Consider the following 20,652-nt stretch of genomic DNA (forward strand, 5'->3'; position numbering starts at 1 on the left):
AACGTCAGTGCGGCTCTATACGGTGCCTGCGCACCGAAGTTCGGCTACTTTCGGAAAATCGTGACGCGATGTATGCGATCGTCGGAAGCCTGTCGGAAGCCTGTCAATCATATAGGAACGCTCACTCCCGCAGCCCATACCGGGAAGTGGCGGAGAAGATCGCTCTCTAAAACGGTAAGTACAGCTTCGATTTTTAAAAAAAACTACCCGATTCCCCTTGACAAAATGAGCATCAATCTAATGTTAAAAATTTAGTTTTCGGGTGAACCTCCACTTTAAGCACTTATAGGGCCTGTGATTTCAAATTTGATGTAAAGTTAGTAAAATGCCAGGTTTTTATTTATTTATTTTTAATTTTTTTTAAAGCCAAGGGCAACCTAGTGACATTTTTAAGCGACTCACAGACATTTAAACATCCAGCATGTTGACTTATGTCTTTTTATATGTTAGATGATCCTGTCGGATGGAAGTACTGGTTCAGAGACCCCTTTCTTTGAAAGTTGGATGCAGACTTGTATGCCGGGAGAGAGCAAAGTCTTGAATCCAGAGCACCCCTGCTTCCGCCATCCTGACATCCCCAAAGTAGAGGCCTTGGTGGCGCTTCTTAACACATCCACAGAGATGAAGCTGATGTAAGTATATTGATTGCATGACTTGCCACATGCTGGGTTTATTGAATACATTTCTAAAGTGCAGCAGAGTTTTTTCATGTCCTTCACAGTTGTTAATTAGTGTTTGTGTTGTATATAAGTGTTTTGCAATCACGGTAGATGGCAAGCTTTTGCTTAGTCTTTTTCTTTTTATCATTGTTCACAGTCAGACAAAGTGGCACGAGGTTTGTCTCAGCATTCCTGCTGCAATCCTGGAAGTGCATAATGCCTGGGAGAATGGTGTCCTGTCATTTGAAGCAATTCAGGTATAAATGTGTTTTTTAGAATTTCCTTGATCTTGTGCACGCCTATAACATAGACCAAGAGTCTTTTAACCACACATTTCTTAACACATTCCCAACTAGCCTTGCCTCCTAAATTGTAGTTGGCGAGTACCACATGTAGAAAGCAGGGGTACCACATGTAGAAAACAGTTTGCATAAGAGACTTAAAGCGGCAGTAAACCACAGTTGGAAAAAAAAATTGCAGAGCAATGTCAATGTGCTAGTATGAATTGCATACTTATTAATACCTTCCGCTATCCGCAATTTTTAAAATTTGTTCTGTTCCTTGATTCTGATGTTAATAGCAGCCACTTCCTGCTATCCCTCTCGCGGGAGTGGGCGTGTCTTCCTTCTTCACAGCGGCCCAGTGTTTCATGGGACAGCATCGCAGTGTCTCCTGGGAGCAGAGTGTGACGCTTCCATCGAGACAATTCCTAACACAGCCCAACGAGATATCGCAAGGGGGCGTGTACTTTTCAGTACGCCGGCCGCTCGCCGTCAACACTACCCATGCGCGGGATAGAGTGGTGAATGCTGGGACATCAGCATTCACCGTATCACGGAAGTATTTGCTTGTGGGCTTCACAGTGCCCACAAGCAAGATGAAACCATGGAAATCCTGACCTGATGCAATCCTGGTCCTGATCAAAAACTGACATGAAACGCCGAACAACTGCTTTTTCTCTTCGCAGGGAAAACAGAGCTGGAATTTACACCTGACTGATGTGAACCCAGCTTGGCAGTGCAGGTTTAGGAGATATTTACAGTACCCACAGGTAATCCTTTTTAGGCTTACCTGTAGGTATAAGTATTAAAATAAGGCTTACTACCACTTTAAGCTGGACACAGACTGGTCGAAATTCAGCTGTTCAAGCAGGAACCAGAGAAATTGTGATTCACCTGTGGGCAGGTTGGTTGTACTGAAGTTGATCTATCGATTGAATTCAATACAACCAACTTTTCGTTTTCACCTGCAGTGCTCATTGTATTCTGCAGGTGCAGAAGGCTTCCTGCTCAAACCCGCTTGCAGAACACAATAGCATGGCAGGAGGGATTCCCCCATCAACACTGACTGTGTTAATGAGGGAATTCGACCACTTTTCTTGTGGTTAATGGAAAGAAAACTGCCTAATTCATTGCCTGTCTTAAGGTCCTCTTAAAGTACCTTCATAATGCCCTGACCACAAGACTTGCACCTCTGCCCTCCTTCTAATAGGATATGTACATTCCCCTCCTGTTAATACAGATCTCTGGGCTTGAACCCCCCCCCCCCCCCCCCACTAATTCAAAGATTTCTGGACCTGTACCTTCTTGCCAATACATAGAATGGACTTGTAGCTCTCCCTTCTTGCCAATACAAAGATCCATGGACATATATCTGTCCCCTTGTGACTTAAAAGATCTCTGGGCATGTACCTGCCTCCTCTTGATAAATACAAAGATCTGATGACGTGTCCCCTCCTCCTAATACTAAGATCTCAGGACTTGTACCTCTCCCCTGCTAATACACAGATCTGGCAACACATACTGTATTTATTGGCGTATAACACTCACTTTTTTACCCTGAAAATAGAGGGTAAACTGTGCCTGCGTGTTATACGTAGGGGGCTGTGGAAAGTTTTTTTTCCCTGAAACTTCCCTCTTAAAGTTGGGGTGCGTGTTATACGCCGAAAAATATGGTACTTCTCCCCTCCTGCCAATACTCAGATTTTCGGACACGTATCTTTCACCTTCGGTTAATACTAGGGTTGTCCCGATACCGATACTGAGTACTTGCGGGAGTACTTGTACCCCCGATACCTACATAGAATACTTGCCCCAACCGTCCACCACCCCCGCCGCCGCAGCATACCGCAACAACGCCGCCGCCGCATGGGTTAAACAGCGTGCGGGGAATATCACAGCTTTCATTTGAATAGCTGTAGTATTTCCCGCCGCGCCTCGTATAGACACTCCCCCTTACTCGGGATCTGTCCAATCGTGTCTATACGCGGCGCAGCTGGGAATACTACAGCTATTCAAATGAAAGCTGTGATGTTCCCCGCACGCTGTTTAACCCATGCGGCGGCGGCATCTAGGTATGGGGGGACATGGCTGGATATAGGGGGGACATGGCTGGATATAGGGGGGACATGGCTGGATATAGGGGGGACATGGCTGCATATAGGGGGGACATGGCTGGATTTATGGGGGACATGGCTGGATTTATGGGGGACATGGCTGCATATAGGGGGGACATGGCTGGATTTATGGGGGACATGGCTGCATATAGGGGACATGGCTGCATATAGGGGACATGGCTGTATATAGGGGGGACATGACTGCATATAGGGGGGACATGGCTGCATATAGGGGGGACATGGCTGCATATAGGGGGGACATGGCTGTATATGTGGGGGGACATGGCTGCATTTGTGGGGGGACATGGCTGCATTTGTGGGGGGACATGGCTGCATTTGTGGGGGGACATGGCTGCATTTGGGGACACATTTAAAAAAAAGTATCGGTATTCGGTATCGGCGAGTACTTGAAAAAAAGTATCGGTACTTGTACTCGGTCCTAAAAAAGTGGTATCGGGACAGCCCTAGTTAATACAAAGATCTCGGGGGACAAAACTTCTCCCCTGCTGTTAATATGAATAGCTCTGACCAAATACCTCTCCCATCCTACCATTACAAAGATCTCATAGCATGTACTTCTCTCTCCCTACTAATATGCAGATCTCCAAACATGTACCTCTTTACCCCTGCTAAAACCAAGATTTCAGGATATATATTTCTACCCTCCTGCCAATACAAATAGCTTAGGACACATACCTCTCCCTTCCTGCATATACAAAAATCTTAGGATATGCATCCCCCCCCCCCCCCTTGCTAATACAAAAACCTTGAGACATGTAAATCTACCCTCCAGCTAATATTGAGATTTCAGGAAATGAACCTCTCTCTTCTAATAGAAATTCTCAGAATACTTCTAACGTCTGCTGATACACGGATCTCCTGCCTGGTAATACAGATATTCCAGGACACATTTTTCTCACTTCTACAACATGGGGATTAGGACACTTACCTCTCACGTCCTCTTAATACCCAGAGATCAGAATATATACCACTCACTTCCTCCAACTATAAGGACACATACTTCTTACCTCCTAGTAGGCAGAGATTTGGACACATAACTTTATCCTACTCCTAATATAAGGACACATACTTCTTACCTCCTAGTAGGCAGAGATTTGGACACATAACTTTATACTCCTCCTAATATCTCTTTTTGGTTTGTGTATGTGTATGGCAGAAAATTACAGATAATATTAAAGGGAAGGTATGCAGCCTGGCAGTGTGTGCTGTAGCCTGGCTGGTGGCTCACGTCCGGATGTTGGGCCTAGATGAGCGAGACAAATCTTTGCAGATGATCCGGCAGCTGGGAACACCCATGTATGGAGACAACATTCTACAGTTTTACAACGAGAGGTATGTTATTTTTATTATTCAGTTTGCTTTATTCTTTTCAGCATCTTTGCAATGTACTGATCATCTTCTCTGTTGCTTAGAGTGATCATAATGAGTTCCATCTTGGAGAACATGTGCTCCGAAGTCCTACAGCAGACAGCCACACAGATCAAGTTTGCAGTTACAGGTAGTGAGCCTGTGCCATATGTTCACCGGCTGCCCCCAAAGAAGCCAATTAAAGAAGTCTTACATGGAGCCTTCAACACCACTTTAGAAAAGGGCTGGGTGGACATCCGATCTTTGCACATCTTTGACACACTGCTTCAGATGGGAGGCGTCTACTGGTTCTGCAACAACTTGGTTAAGGTATGGAGAGTTTGTTGGTTGATAGGCACTCATTTTGTATCATATGTTGATGTATGAATGCAAAACCTAGTGCATATGCAAGATTCTGAATATTCTACAATACATTTAACTAGGGTTGTCCCGATACCGATACTAGTATCGGTATCGGGACCGATACTGAGTATTTGCGCGAGTACTTGTACCGATACCTGACCCGATACTTTTTTTTTTCCCTGAGAGCTGGTGGAGAGGGTGTGGAGTGCGGGTGGAGAGGGGGCGGAGAGCGGAGCAGAGCAGTCCTCGTATAGAGGAGAGCTGCTGCCGCCTAGTTTCCTAAGACAAAGCCAAGTCCCCGCCCCCCCCGCCGCTGCCGAAATCTAGTTAATTTGCGCTTGGGGAACACAAGAGCTTTCATTTGAATAGCTGTGTGTTCCCCGCCGCACCTCATGTATAGACACTCCCCCTTGCCCAGAAACTTTAATAGACAGATCACCCGTCCCAGGATTGGACGGGTGATCTGTCTATCAAAGTGCCCGGGCAAGGGGGAGTGTCTATATATGACGAGGCGCGGCAGGGTACACACAGCTATTCAAATGAAAGCTGTTATGTTCCCCCAGCGCTGATCAACTAGATGTCGGCAGGGGGGGGGGGGGGGGGACTTGGCTTTCTCTTAGGGGACACAAGGCTGCATCTAGGGACAAGGCTGCATCTAGGGACAAGGCTGCATTTGGGGACACATGGCTGCATTTAAAAAAAAGTATCGGTAATCGGTATCGGGGAGTACATGAAAAAAAGTATCTGTGATTGTACTCGGTCCTAAAAAAGTGGTATCGGGACAACCCTACATTTAACCATGTGGGCTTACTTTAAAAATGTAAATGTGCCACCTAATTTAGCTTTACTCTTTGAGTTTGAGTAACTGTTGGTGTTACAACGTGATGAGTTCTAATTCCTAAAGTGGAAGCATGAGCAAAATAAATAAAAAAAATGCATCTACGATGCAACCAAAACTAAATTTCCCCCACTGCTCCTATATGTGTGCGTTTGTGTGTATATCGAAATGGAGAAGCGCCATCTAGTGGACAGTTTAAAAATTGTTAGAATTCACAGTACATAACTGGCCACATGCAAAATAATCTACATACCGTAGGTGTCCTGGTCCGCTGATGATGGCAAATCAGGGCCGCTGGAGAAGTCCCGGGACCCCAAGGGCATAGGGTGAAAGAGATGTCAGCTTTATAGCGGACTGCCTTTACATATCCTTCAGCCCTGTGAGCACCTTCAGAGGCCCTGATTTGCTATCATCGGCAGACCGGGACACCTATGTAGATTATTTTGCATGTGGCCAGGTATGTACTGTGAATTCTAACATTTTTTTAAACTGTCCACTAGATGGCGCTTCCCTTGAGACACACACACACTGGAGGAAATCACATGCAATTCAGTCTGGAAGCACAGCATTCCTGTTCAAATAGTATGCGATTCTCTGCAGTGTGATTTGCTCCCATTCATTTTGTATTGATGCAAATCCCACTGCAAAGTTTCGGTATCGAGAGCATTTTGGGCGAGTACCGTTACTCGTGCAAAAGTTTGGTATCGATATTGGTGCATCCCTACTTTGAAGGCTTCGTACTAAAGGCAGACACACAATCTATATTCGTAAAATCTGTATTTTTATTATAATGACCGTGGATAAAAAGGAAATTGGTCTACATGACCCTAACCATCAACAAAGTGTAAACAAACACTTTAAAAAACATAAAGGATTATGCAGAAGTGTAACACTGGATGCTTGTGTACTCCTGTAGATGTAGTCCAACATGTTTTGCAGTGAAAAACTGCTTCCTCTGGGACTCCACAGGAGCATCTACAAAAATAAAAGACCAATTTTATATATAGTAATAGTACATATAGGCTTAATAAAGTACATTAAACCACATGTACAGGTTAGCACAACTGTTTATTGTGCTGGGCATGCATGAACCGCACATTATCCAATAAGTCGCCACTCGAATCAATGCACACTCCATACCCCATCCTTATATAGCAGGCAGAAGATGGCTTAGTAGGCACTGGGCGACAAAGGGAGGAGACGGAAAACATACCCGCCAACCTGCCTCCGCTAGAAAGGTGTATTCACCATATGACACTTCTCCAACCTAAAGAATGAATAACCAAGTCTTAAAGGGGTTGTAAAGGTTTAAAGCGGGAGTTCACCCATTTGTAAAAAAAAAAAAAATTCTCCCCTTAGCTTCCTGCTCGTTCGGTCTAGGGGAATCGGCTATTTGTATTAAAATATGAGCAGTACTTACCCGTTTTCGAGCTGCATCTTCTTCCGTCGCTTCCGGGTATGGGTCTTCGGGAGCGGGCGTTCCTTCTTGATTGACAGTCTTCCGAGAGGCTTCCGACGGTCGCATCCATCGCGTCACTCGTAGCCGAAAGAAGCCGAACGTCGGTGCGGCTCTATACTGCGCCTGCGACGTTCGGCTTCTTTCGGAAAATCGTGACGCGATGGATGCGACCGTCGGAAGCCTCTCGGAAGCCTGTCAATCAAGAAGGAACGCCCATTCCCGAAGCCCATACCCGGAAGCGACGGAGAGGATGCATCTCGTAAACGGGTAAGTACTGCACATATTTTAAAATAAATAGCCGATTCCCCTAGTAAAAACGAGCAGGAATCTAAGGGGGAAAAGTGCCCTCTAAGGGTGAACCCCCGCTTTAATTTTTTATTTTTTAATAACAAACATCATGCTTACCTCCACTGTGCACAGGCCCGGATTTACTCCCTTTGCCGCCCCAAGGCCGGGTCCTTCAATGCCGCCCCCGCCTGCGCAGTACAGGGGGGGGACATTATCCGCCGGGGGACTTTTTCGGCAGGACACTGGGAAGCAGGGGGGATGCTGCTGCCAAAAATGACATTGATCATTGGGGGGGTGCTGCTCCTGAAAATTACATTGAAAATCATCTCGCCTCCTCTTCCCTCTGTTTTCTTTCCTCTCACCATCCGTGACATGACAGGGGGGGGGAATGAAAGTGTCCTCTCCTGTCAGCTGCAGTGCCGCCCCTGCACCCACTGCCGCCCCGAGGCCTGGCCTTGTTGGCCTTGTCTGGAATCCGGCCCTGACTGTGCAGTTTGTTTTGCACAGAGTGGCCCTGATCCTCGTCTTCTGGGGTCCCTCGGCAGCTGTCTCAGCTCCTCCCCACAAGAGCTATCCCCCCTCTGGGAAGCGCTTTCCCAAGGGGGCGCGCTCCCGTGTGATACAGTCGGCGGCCATAGCCGCTAAGTGTATCACTCGGCCCCCAGCGCTGCGTCATTGATTTGATTGACAGCAGCAGTAGCCAATGGTTGCGCTGCTATCAATCATCAAATGAAGAGCCCACAAGAGCTGGGGGAAAGCAACGTGGGATCGCGCCCACGGAGATTCGGGGCTCAAGCCCCTTGGAAGACGCCAGGGAGAAGATAACAGCATGTGACCGAAGGTAAGTATTGCTGAGGTTACTATACATGACAGATATGGGGCCGCTCAAAGCCTCCTGTATATGATATTATATGCTCTCTCAAGGAGCAGGTCCTTTTTTATTCATTCACAGTAATACAAAACTCTGGTCCACACTCTGGAGTGCGTCCCAGGGTTTTGTATTGCTATCACTGAATTTAGTTGTGCCTAAGGTATAAGCTGACATGGCATGGCTATTAAATAGAACCTTTCTCCTGAGGTCTAAGTTTTATAATTTCACGTACAGATTTTCCTTTGGTTCTTCTTTAAAAAAAAAAAGGCCAAAGAGGGCTGCATTTTGTATTTTGGAATGCAGCTAGTGTGTGGTAAATGCATCCTGACATTTCCGTTCTTGGCATGGGAAAAGTTTTGATTGCCCATAAAGACTAAGTTCAATTTTTACAAAAAAATAACTAAATACATGCACATATTTTTTCGCAGCTAAGAAAATTTGCATCTAATATTAAAAAAAAATTCTCAGGAGGCTGCAGAGCCTTGAACTCACAATCAGTGGATCATAAGTGCAATGTTGGCTTATACAGACATTTGCTACAGCTTTCTGTCTGTACCTCTGTATGGGCTTTCTGTTTGAAAGCTGTAGGAAGTGTCCATGAACTACAGAAGCGTTCACCAGAACCCTTGCAGTTCTTTGAGAAATACAAGCCTTCTGCCGCGGTAGCTGATGGTACTTGTAGTTCATTCGTTCAGATTCCTTCGAATAAATATGGCTCATTTACACTTGCTTCAGGCAGGCTTTATTAAAGATCTCTGAACGCTGGTCAAAGCTCCTGTCACAAAATAAAATGGTTAGCTTACAGTCCTGTTTACACCTTGCTTTTGCTTTGCTTTGGCTGTGCTTCAAAAATGATACCCCATGTAGCTTTAGTGGTGCTTCAAAGTGTCTTCAAAGCCTCCATTGAAGTCTATGGTAAAGTTCGCTTGAAGCCCCAAGCAAAAGCAAGATGTAAACAGAACTGTAAGCTAACCATTTTATTTAGTGACAGGAGCTTTGACTGGCGTTCAAAGATCTTTAACAAAGCATGAAGAAATAATTCCAAACAGCTGCACTTCCAAAAATCCTTTTATTGAAACTTCATATGACAAGTGGTTGACAGTTGGTGCAGGGGACAAAGAGGTAGACGCGTTTCACGCAAATGTTAGCGCTTAGTCATTACCAGTCATTTAACACAGCTCGTCCGAAGATGTTTTGAAGCAAGTGTAAACTAGCCCTAAGTGTATGAAGTGAAGGAGTGGGTATTACCGCGCTACCAAAGGGGGTGGGGGGGGGGGAAAGAGGGGGTACACTGAAAGGTGTGTCAGACCATGGGTAATAGCAAAAAGAAGATAGTGCTGCGCTGTAAGTGGGGGATGGGAAAGGTGTAAAGGAAGTGCAGGGTGGTCTGTCTGTGGTTGGGAACAGTACAAACAAAATGGCATCAAAAAATGATCAGTGAACTGACTGACAAAAGTATCGCAATTCTATACATGAGTGCTAATATCCTGAATTCTTCTTGGTATAATGAAATAAACAATAAAATAAGAGATGAAAAAGTGCAAATAGATATACAATGTGTGTAACACAACACCCAAGTGGCTGTGATAAGCTCAGTGATAAGCTTGTGATAAGCTAAGCTAAAAGGTCCGTACAGCAAAACTTAATAATAGGAACGGAAATCTGAATAATATTCAAAAAGTCCAAAATTGGAAGGTGCTGGTGTAGATCCCAACGTATAATGTGAAAAAGGATGGATATCCAGTGATCCCTTTAAGGTGAGTGAGAATGTCCCCTTACCTTACTGCTGTAAGGTAACAGCATATAGATCCAAACACACTTTCCAATCGTGTCTGTATGGATGGTTATCCGAATGGACTCTTGGTCCCTCTTGATAGTCGCGTCCCGGGATGGCCAATAACTCGCACCCAGAGGGATGAAACACCAATAGTGTGATACCGTTTTAAAAGGTTTATTCAGCAGAAAAAATACATAAAGGTACTCACATGGTTTAAAATAAAATCAGGCATATAAAAAGAGGGGCAGTAGTTCGCCAACGTCACCTCCGGTACCTCTCAGTGGACTCTTGCGCGTATTCGTCACTACACGTGACTTCCTTAGGAGTAGTGAGAGGTATAATGAGGGTCCTTTATATAGGGTGACTTATTTGGTGGACTGTCAGTAAAACAAATGGTAATTTTCCTATACAGGAAGTGGAGCTGCGGCCATTTTCCTGTAGTCCACTGGTTGTAATAAGTAATTAAACATTGCGCCCACAGAAAAAATATTTATTTTATTTAATAGTACATGACAGATGGGTGACAGTCTAGCACCCCATCTGTCGAATGGTTTGAGCGGAAACGATCGTTATAACCCAGCTCATATCCATATGAGTGCCGCATTCTAAGATAGGCAGCAGAATATGACACTGCACCGCCGGAAATAGAGCGGCCGCCATTTTGCTGTAGTCTACAGACGGTGCCCTGTGTCCCACAGGGCACCGGGCGCACGTCTCAAATAACCGGCCGCGGAACCCGTCGCCCAGCCAGCAGCCAGCGCGGGGTCCCGCGACCCAAAGAGACGCCAGCAACAGGCCAATTAGCAGAAGTAGCGGCGGCGTTCATTGGGAAGAGCCCTAAGTGTATACCTCAAATTGATTAAGACTCTACAAGATACAGGGGTACCATCATCCTTTTAATAGCAATATTGACATAGCCAGGGGTTACCCCCACTAAACCCCCCGGTATGGGGAAGATGGACTATCTCGGTACCCAAAAAGGTAGCACAAATTATGTAATAAAAAGATTTTTACATTGATACAAAAGTTGATTAAAAAAAGGACATGTCCAAATGCATTAAAACAGACAATGCCTGCAATAACAATTTTGTTGCGTTGGTATTGCTGGTAATAAGATATCCGCAGGTGGATCCTAAGAACACAGGATTTTTTTGGTGCTTTTTTTGGGACCAGCAACAGTAATACAGTGATCAGTGCTAAAAAAAAAAAAAAAAAAAAGGCACCGTACTAATGACACTGGCAGGGAAGGAGTTAACATCAGGGGCGATCAAAGGGGTAACTGTGTGCCTAGCCTGTGTTTTAGTGTAGTGTGTGTGTGTGTGTGTGTGTGGTGCTTTTACTAGGGTCAAGGCATTGATCCATGTCACTGCTTCGCAGGAACACAGGATCCATGCCTTCCCTACTGACAAAACGGCAATCTGCCTGTATACCAAACCATCCTTTTGGAAATGTTTTCCCCTAAGGATACTGTAATAAAAAGCCTGCGGATTGGATGGCCATCTATCCTCTCTATCCCTCCTATGTTGTTCTTTTTTTTTTTTTTTTTTTGCCGTGTTACACTTGTGATTTTGGCCATATGATAAGGAGAACATTATTTACTTGCATGGATATATTTGTGGCCTTGGAGAACTACTGTTGAAGAGTACAGCCCTAATGTTGAATCACGGTGCTCTCCCTTTATCTTGGGGGTTTTATGTTGCGGACTCCTTTCTGCTAAGCGTTGATTTATCCAAGCATAATACCGTGAACCTTTCAAGGTCTGATAAAACTACTATAGAATGGCGATGGCAAGTACTAAGGTGCACTTTTTTTTTATAGCAGAAAAGTTTGCATTTACTGAACAGCCTTTTAATACCCGTCCTTGATTCTTTTTGTGTGGAGGATTGCATTGTGGCACCAGCAATATACTTCTTGTAAGCACCTGCTAATATAATATATAAGAAGGTCAGTGCAGTTTAGATGAAGAATGACTGCAGGTGAATGAGTGATTATCTATAGGAGGCAACATGATCAGAATTCTAAGAGACTTATATTAGTTGATTATATTTGGAGGTGTATGTGTATATAGAAGTGCTTAAAGCGGGGGTTCGCCCTGTAAAAAAAAAAAAAAAAGTTTTTTTTTATTAGACAATTAAATTCGGCATCGTAGCGCGAGCTACGGTATGCCGGTCTTACATTTTTTATGCCCGTACTCACTGCGGTATCGTTGATTGAAGAATCCGGGGAATGGGCGTTCCTCTGGTGAGAGAAGGTGATTGACGGCCGGCCCTGGCACGTCACGCTTCTCCGGAAATAGCCGAAATAGGCTTGGCTATTCACGGCGCCTGCGCATAGCCTGTGCGCAGGCGCTGTGAATAGCCGAGACCTACTCCGGCTGTCTTCGGGGAGCGTGACGTGCCAGAGCCGGCCGTCAATCATCCTCCCTCTCCATAGGCACGCCCATTCCCCGCGGGAGTCGGATTCTTCAATCAACAATAGCACAGTGAGTACGGGGTTTAAAAATTTAAGACCGGCATACCGTAGCTCGCGCTACGATGCCGAAAGTAATGGAATAATGGGGTGAAGGAGGGTGAACTACCGCTTTAAAATAAAAGCTGTACTTCATAAAATGCATATACTGTCAGGGAGCTATTTGTCTGTTAGGCCCCGTACACACGATAGAATCCATCCGCTGAAAAATCCCAGCAAATGGGTTTCAGCGGATAGATCCTATGGTGTGTACACTCCAGCGGATCTGTTTCCGCGGATATTTCTTCCCTGGGATGGATTCCAGCAGATCGAATATTTGCTGACATGCCAAGCAAATCCATCTGCTGGAATCCATCCCAACGGATGGATCCGCTGGTCTGTATAGACTCAACGGATCCATCCGTCCGAAGGGATCCCCCGCATGCGTCGTAATGATTCGACGCATGCGTGGAATTCCTTATATGACAGCGTCGCGCACGTCGCCGCGTCATAATCGCGGCGACGGCGCGACACGTCATCGCCAGAGGATTTCGGCGCGGATTTCAATGCGATGGTGAGTACACTCCATCGCATTAAAATCTGCTGAAATCCTCGAGAGGATTTATCCGCGCAAACGGTCCGCTGGACCGTATCCGCGGATAAATCCTCCCGTGTGTATGGGGCCTTAAAGGATTTGTATTTCTGCCCATCCAGCCCTGCAATTTACACACCTCTGCACAGTGCAGAAGACCTGATTCGTCTCTGGTGCAGTTAGGTAACATTTACAGGTCTTGTCTGTCCCCCAGCTTGTGGTTGGACAGCGAAATGAGAAGCAGAAGGCTGATGAGGTCCTCTCAATGCCACTCTTCTCTTTTGTTCTATTGGCATGCCCCTTGCCAGCACTGCAACACAATTTACTCTGTCCTTTTGGTGCTTTCCCTTTGCACCCTAAAAAGTTCTGCACAGTACATTTCAAAAGGCTGGAAGGTTAGGCCCAGATCTAATTTAATAATATTTAGCCTATGCATTGGATGCTGTCACTTAAAGCTTATAGATTAGTGGTGCAACGGATCATCATTGATCCGTACGGATCAACATCTTCGGCACACACGTGATCCGCGGTTTGGAGGCTCTGCTGCCGTTACTCCTTTTCTTACCATCCTGTCAGCATCCTGGTAGATTCTTGCTATCTACTTCATCCGGGGTTCCGTCCGGTCTCCTCAGCTTTTGGAGTCTGTCAGCCTGCTAGAACGCTGGACTTGCAGCCTCCCGGTCCTGCATCGCCCATAGGAAGGGCCGCGGCTTTGGCCTAGCTCCCGGAGCGGCGGCCATCTTGGTCCACCCGGTGGCGGCCGCAACAAGCTTTTCTGGCCTTCCTGATTGCCTGGAGTTCGCTCCCCTCCTGGATCAGCCTCCGGAGTGCCTGAGAGCGTTCCCGCAGCACATCCGCAGCCTACACCTGCCTTGGGACAGGCCGCGGCGTCGGCCTACCTCCTGGAGCGACGGCCATTATGTGTCACTTACCTGAAACCAAAGCCTGCAATGTCACCTCCCCCACTAGCAGTGAGTGTTAAAGCGACACAGTGCCGAATCGCAAAACCTGGCCTGGGCATTTAGCTGCCTAAAGGTCGGGGCTTAAGTGGCTAGAGATGGTTGTGCGTGAAAATTCCAGTGGTTCAATTGTGTCTGCAACTTTGATTTTGTGCTATTGAGCTGCGTAATCAAGCTTTTTACAGCAGATACAGGGAGATGGGAAAACACAAAGAGGAGCCTTGAGCTTTACCTGCTGGCAGCATAATAAATGAAAACATTCAGTTTTACCTGACAAAAGACAAAAGTGTTAAATCTTTATTTAGCTGCTATAATAAAGAAGTCTTCACATTGTACATTTTCTGTGGCTTTATTTGTAATATAAAAATCTAAAGTTGTTTTATGTTCTTCTGTCTAGGAACTTCTGAAAGAAACCCGCCTTGAATTTTCGCTTCGAGCTGTAGAACTTCTCTATGCTATCTTCTCTCTGGACATGCATCAGCTAACGCTCACCCTCCTAGGACATGTGCTGCCCTCCCTTCTCACCGACTCTGCCAAATGGCACACATTAATGGATCCGCCAGGCCGGGCTTTGGCTAAGTGAGTATGCTTTTAGCAATCTTGACATTTTAATTCACAGGCTCCATGCTGTTTTTATGCTTGTCCTTTTGTATGGCCATCCTCCTTTCTTTCTGGCCTATATAGTCTGACCCTTTCTTTTTTTTGTTTTTCTTTTTTTTGTTTTTCTTTTTTTGTTTTGTTTTTGTATGGTGGCCATTACTACATAATATATGGACTTTCTTCCAGGTTATCTGTTTGGTGCGCCATGACTTCTTACTCCACCCAAAACAAAGGTCAGCCCTCCCCACGGCAAAGGAAAAGACATCGAGAAGACATTGAGGTGTGCTCAGTTTAGAAAATCATATTTTATATACAAGTGGTGTAACGTGTAGAAAATTCGTTTATTAAAGACTAAGGCCCCATACACACGAGAGGATTTATCCGCGAATACATTCCAGCGGAACGTTTCCGCGGATAAATCCTCTCGAGGATTTCAGCAGATTTCTATGCGATGTAGCTTACTCACCATCGCACTGAAATCCGCGCCGAAATCCTCTGGTGATGACGTGTAGCGCCGTCGCCGTGATTATGACGCGGTGACGTGCGCGACGCTGTCATATAAGGAATTCCACGCATGCGTCGAATCATTACGACGCATGCGGGGGATCCCTTCGGACGGATGGATCCGGTGAGTCTATACAGACCAGCGGATCCCGTTGGGATGGATTCCAGCAGATGGATTTGTTTAGCATGTCAGCGAATATTCGATCTGCTGGAATCCATCCCAGGGGAGAAATATCCACGGAAACAGATCCGCTGGAGTGTACACACCATAGGATCTATCCGCTGAAACCCATTCGCTGGGATTTTTCAGCGGATGGATTCTATCGTGTGTATGGGGCCTTAGGGCCAGATTCACGTACAGCGGCGTATCTTTAGTCGAGCGTAGCGCATCTCATATGCGCTACGCCGACGTAACTTAGTGAGGCAAGTACTGTATTCACAAAGCACTTGCTCCCTAATTTACGGCGGCGTAGCGTAAATGGGCCGGCGTAAGCCCCCCGTAATTCAAAGTAGGCTGGTAGTGGGCGTGTTGTATGGAAATGAATCGTGACCCCATGTAAATGAAGCGCCGAACGAACGGCGCATGCATGCTCAGTATCACGTCGAATCTTCACCCTAAGATACGCCGGCTCAATGCCTGTGACGTGAACGTAACCTACGCACAACAGCCCCATTCACGTACGACTTGCGTAAACGATGTAAAAACATACGCTTGTTCCGACGTCCATACTTTGCATTACCTGCGCCTCATATAGCAGGGGTAACTTTACGCCGGACGTAAGCCTTACGTAAACGGCTTAGCGGGCGCAAGTACGTTCGTGAATCGGCGTATCTAGGTCATTTGCATATTCAATGCGTAAATCTACGGAAGCGCCCCTAGCAGCCAGCGTAAATATGCACCCAAGATACGACGGCGTAGGAGACTTACGTCGGTCGTATCTTGGCAAAATTCAGGCGTATCTTGTTCCCTGAAAAGGGCGCATAGATACGACGGTGCATCTCAGAACTTACGCCGCGTATCAATGGATACGTTGGCGTAAGTCGTCTGTGAATCCGGGCCTAAGTCTATACAAAAATCATAATTATTTTATTTGGAGAATCTCTGTGGGATAAATCACTTGGCTTATACCTAATATTCAGGATTCTAGCTGGGTAATACCTGTAGTCTCATTGCTAATAAATATCCAAAAACGGAACAATTAAGATGCACACCTATTGGATTTGTAATACAGTGGAACCTCGGATTGCGAGTATCGCGGTTAACGAGCATTTCACAATACGAGCACTGTATTTCCTAAAATCCTAACTCGTTTTGCGAGTGTTGTCTTGCAAAACGAGTAGGATTCAGGCCAAAGCAGTACCGCGTTTGGTGGGGGGGCCGGAGCTGACCGGCGCCATTTAGAAAGGCCGAGGTCAGTTTGGCTGACCTTGGCAAACGCGTTGTGAACAAAGTCTTTCCGAGGTTTGCCGAGGTCAGCCGAACTGTCCTCGGGCCTTTCTGGTCGTTTACGAGGCTCTCCGCCCCCCCCCCCGCCTCTGGCCACATGCGATATTGCATGCCATTGAAGTCAATGCGGAACAAATTATTTTCATTTCCATTGACTTCAATGGGAAAACTTGCTTTGATATGCGAGTACTTTGGATTACGAGCATTGTCCTGGAACGGATTATGCTCGTAATCCAAGGTTCCACTGTAGTTGCAATGGGTGAGAGTTAGGCTGCATTCACACCTCTGCGAAAAGCAACGCCGCGTACGCGGCGTATTTTGCCGCGAATAGTGTATCTTTTTTTTTTTTTTTTTTAAATCCTTCCCATTGCTGTCAATGGCCGAACGCCAATGTCGCCTGAAAAAAAGGGTCCGGGACTTTTTTTCAGGCGACAGGCGTACGGCGTCTATGAGATGTGAACCATCTCCATAGACAGCAATGGGAATTCTCCCCTCTAGCGGCACAAGCGTCCGGCGTCGGGCGTTTTGTCGCCTATATGTAAATGAGCTCTTATGGATCTTCCTTAGGGATAAAGAAGGATATAAGACCAGTTGTTGCTAAAACTGGAATATACTTAGGTGAACCAAGGCTGCATTCAGAAGCATGTTTTCAAAAGAACCTTCACCCTAAAGGTCATATTATGCTTCCTCCTCCCCTCACTCCTTTGGACATTCTTTATTTTGACTGATTAATTTATTTATTTATTTCTTGCCCAGGTGATATTTATGTCCGTTACTCCCCGCCCTCTGAGTGCATACAGATTTGCTGCAGGGCTTTGGGTCCTGGGAGCCTTGTGACAAATCTGCACTGGTTTTCCTGATGATCTGCGCGCACGTTTCTCATGCATGTGCAAAGACGGCTTTCAGGGAAGTCCCAACCTCTGTCTTTACCCATGCACAGACAATCGCCTCCACCTGTGCTGACAGGTTCTGCCAGGACCCAAAGGCCAGGTGGAGCCCATCACAGTTCCACAAATATAAGATTATACCTCCATCAGGCTAAAACTTTATGCATCTCTTTGTGAAAAAAAAAAAACTTTATGCATCACAGTACTAAGACTAGCAGTCTCCATCTCCTTCCAAGTAGACACCAATTTCATGAAACGTTGGCAACAAGGTGAAGGTAAAAAAATCTTTATTAATAACACGGAGTCAAATGTTCCATAGCACGACCCACACCAATGCGTTTCAGTCCAGAAAAATACCTTATTCCCAACCTCAGGCTAAGAATAAGGTATTTTTCTATAGTGAAACTTATTAGCGCGGGTCGTGCCATTAAACATTTTACTCCTTTTTTATTTATAAAAAAGATTTATTTAACTTGACCTTGTTGCCAACGTTTCTTGAAACGGGCAGAGCCCATCGGCACATCTATGTATGCGCCAGAAAGGGGGTGGAGTCACCAGAGAGGCAGACCGAAGTTCCACTTTAAGCAGAGTGCTTGGCAAGCTATTCTGACCCACACTAAGTTCTTCTTTACATCCCTGTACATTTAGATGTTCTGCGGCCATGCAGTTGGGAGATACTTGAATGTAGCATTTGGTTTACAATCAACAGTATTATCGCTTCTTAAATACTGTGCATAAACATCTGAAAAACCCCAAAGCTTAGATAAATATATCCTTCACCGGAATTTAGATAAAATACACTCACAATTTATAAAAGTCAAAGGCACAAGTAGTGAAGATATACACTAGGAGGGTTTTCTCATAACGGGTTGCTAAGCTGAAGATGGAAGCTTAGTTGTTTCGTACAGCTCCAGTTTTGATCAATTTCCCATATTTTATATATAGATTATCTATCTATATATATATATATTATAATACAGTGGATATAAAAAGTTTACACACCCCTGGTAAAATGTCAGGTTTCTGTGATGTAAAAAAAGACAAAGATAAATCATTGCATAACATTTTCACCTTTAATGTGACCTATAAGCTTTTAGGGGATATATATATAATATATTTAAGTATTTTTAGCGTCATGCCTTTCTGTATACAGTTTTCTTAGGCAGATCATTTTTTTTTGTAAAATGTATTTCCTGAAGATTCTACTGGTAACAACACTTCCTGCTGCAAGCTGAGGCAGGCCATGCATTATGCATATTTTCCTTGCCAGCGTTGATGGTGGAATCCCTCCTGCAGCGCTATTGGGTTTTGCCAGTGGGGAGCGCAGTGAACTTTCTCCACCAGCAGAATACAATGACTATAACAGCCAAGAGTGATTGGGTGAAAAAAAGTGATAGACTGGTTGTACTGAAGTCCATCGATGGATACAACCAGCCTGCCCATAGATGGATTGAAATTTGGCCAGTTCCTGCTGGACCAGCCACATTTAGATCCATCTATTGCTAGCTTAATGTGATTTTATAAGGCTTGTTTAAAAAAATAAAATAACATAATGTTATACTTCCTCTGTGCAGTTGGTTTTGCACAGAGCAACCGGATCCTCCTCTTCTTAGGTCACTTTCGGTGCTCTTGGCCCCTCCCTCCTGTTCAGTGCCCCCAGAGTCAGCAGCTTCCTATCGGGGGCAGCCGACTCACCGCTCCGTGTGTCCATTCAAACATGGAGCCCTGACCCGGCCCTGCCCCCTCTCTCCCCTGATTGGCTGGCTGACGTTGATTGACCGTCAATAGCACCAATGCTGTGCCTCATGCAATTAGGACTGCTTAGACATTCGTGGACATTGCTGGAGAGAGAAGGGGCTCAGGTAAGTAATTAGGGGGTTCTGGGGAAGCTGCTTCACACAGAAGGCTTTATATCTTAATGCATAGGTTGCAGTAAGATAATAAAATATTTGAACAAGAACTACTATTCAATAAAAAAAAAAAGGATGCATTAAAGCGGGAGTTCACCGAATTTTTTTTACCGTTTTAGAGAGCGATCTTCTCCGCCGCTTCCGGGTATGGTCTTCGGGACTGGGCGTTCCTATTTGATTGACAGGCTTCCGACGGTCGCATACATCGCGTCACGAGTAGCCGAAAGAAGCCGAACGTCGGTGCCGCTCTATACGGCGCCTGCGCACCGATGTTCGGCTACTTTCGGAAAATCGTGACGCGATGTATGCAACCGTCGGAAGCCTGTCAATCAAATAGGAACGCCCAGTCCCGCAGCCCATACCCGGAAGCGGCGGAGAAGATCGCTCTCTAAAACGGTAAGTACTGCTTCGATTTTAAAAAAACTACCCGATTCCCCTTGACAAAATGAGCATCTAATGTTAAAAATTAACTTTTCGGGTGAACCTCCACTTTAAGATTAAAAACCTTCCTTTACAACTCCTTTAAGCCCCTGTCTTGAAAACAGAAGCAGCGTTGTCAGCCTTCCATTTGTTCTACTTCAATGAACTTTTAGTCCATCTATGAGGTTTATCGGATGAGCAGCTCAGTTTGCCAACTGCAAGCACACAAGACAGGCTGACAACATTGACCAATAGATTTAAGGTTTACATACATTTTTAACACTTGTGGAACTCCAGGCTCCTCCTCCAACACACAAAACAGGCCTGTTTGCAGTGAAAGCAAGTAAGCCTGTAAGGGTGTTTGGAATTGTGGGAGGAGTGTTTGGAATTGTGGGAGGAGATTGGAGAATGCACCCCAAAAAAAATGAGAACATTTAGTATCCTTCAAGGTAATCAAAATTCTGTACCCCTGAGCTGTTGGGCTAAAGTGCCTGACCCTAAGGCGCTGTGCTTCTCTTATATGCATTTATTTGTTTGTTTGTAGGATTACAGTAGTCTGTTTCCTCTGGACGACACCCAGCAATCCAAACTGATGCGACTACTGAGCTCCACTGATGAGGAACCAGTGGTACCAACCAACCCTGGTAAGTACAATGCTTGGGGATTCATTTTCAGTGCCTTCAGAGTTACCATGGGAAACTGCAAACGGATTTATGACTTTCTTTCAACAACTATAAGTCGTGCACTCAACAAATCTGGCCTTTATGGAAGAGTGGCAAGAAGAAAGCCACTCTTCCATAAAGGGCAGATTTGTGGAGAGCACGACTAATAGTTGTCCTGTGGACAGATTCTCCCATCTGAGCTGTG

At 45.5% G+C, this 20,652-nt stretch overlaps 1 protein-coding gene across 2 annotated transcripts in view; it reads left to right on the forward strand.

The window, feature by feature from the left end:
* The window catches only part of MED24 (mediator complex subunit 24), a 128,281-nt gene that overhangs the window by 89,052 nt on the left and 18,577 nt on the right, over nucleotides 1-20,652 (forward strand). For both annotated transcript variants that reach the window (XM_040331357.1, XM_040331356.1), the window contains exons 17-23: nucleotides 451-632; nucleotides 817-916; nucleotides 4,232-4,407; nucleotides 4,488-4,752; nucleotides 14,415-14,596; nucleotides 14,804-14,897; nucleotides 20,330-20,429. In XM_040331357.1, coding sequence (XP_040187291.1) covers nucleotides 451-632; nucleotides 817-916; nucleotides 4,232-4,407; nucleotides 4,488-4,752; nucleotides 14,415-14,596; nucleotides 14,804-14,897; nucleotides 20,330-20,429 — 1,099 coding nt within the window. The remainder of the gene's footprint in view (nucleotides 1-450; nucleotides 633-816; nucleotides 917-4,231; nucleotides 4,408-4,487; nucleotides 4,753-14,414; nucleotides 14,597-14,803; nucleotides 14,898-20,329; nucleotides 20,430-20,652) is intronic.

The sequence above is a fragment of the Rana temporaria genome, chromosome 12 (assembly GCF_905171775.1).
Source record: "Rana temporaria chromosome 12, aRanTem1.1, whole genome shotgun sequence".
NCBI classification, from domain to species: Eukaryota; Metazoa; Chordata; class Amphibia; order Anura; family Ranidae; genus Rana; species Rana temporaria.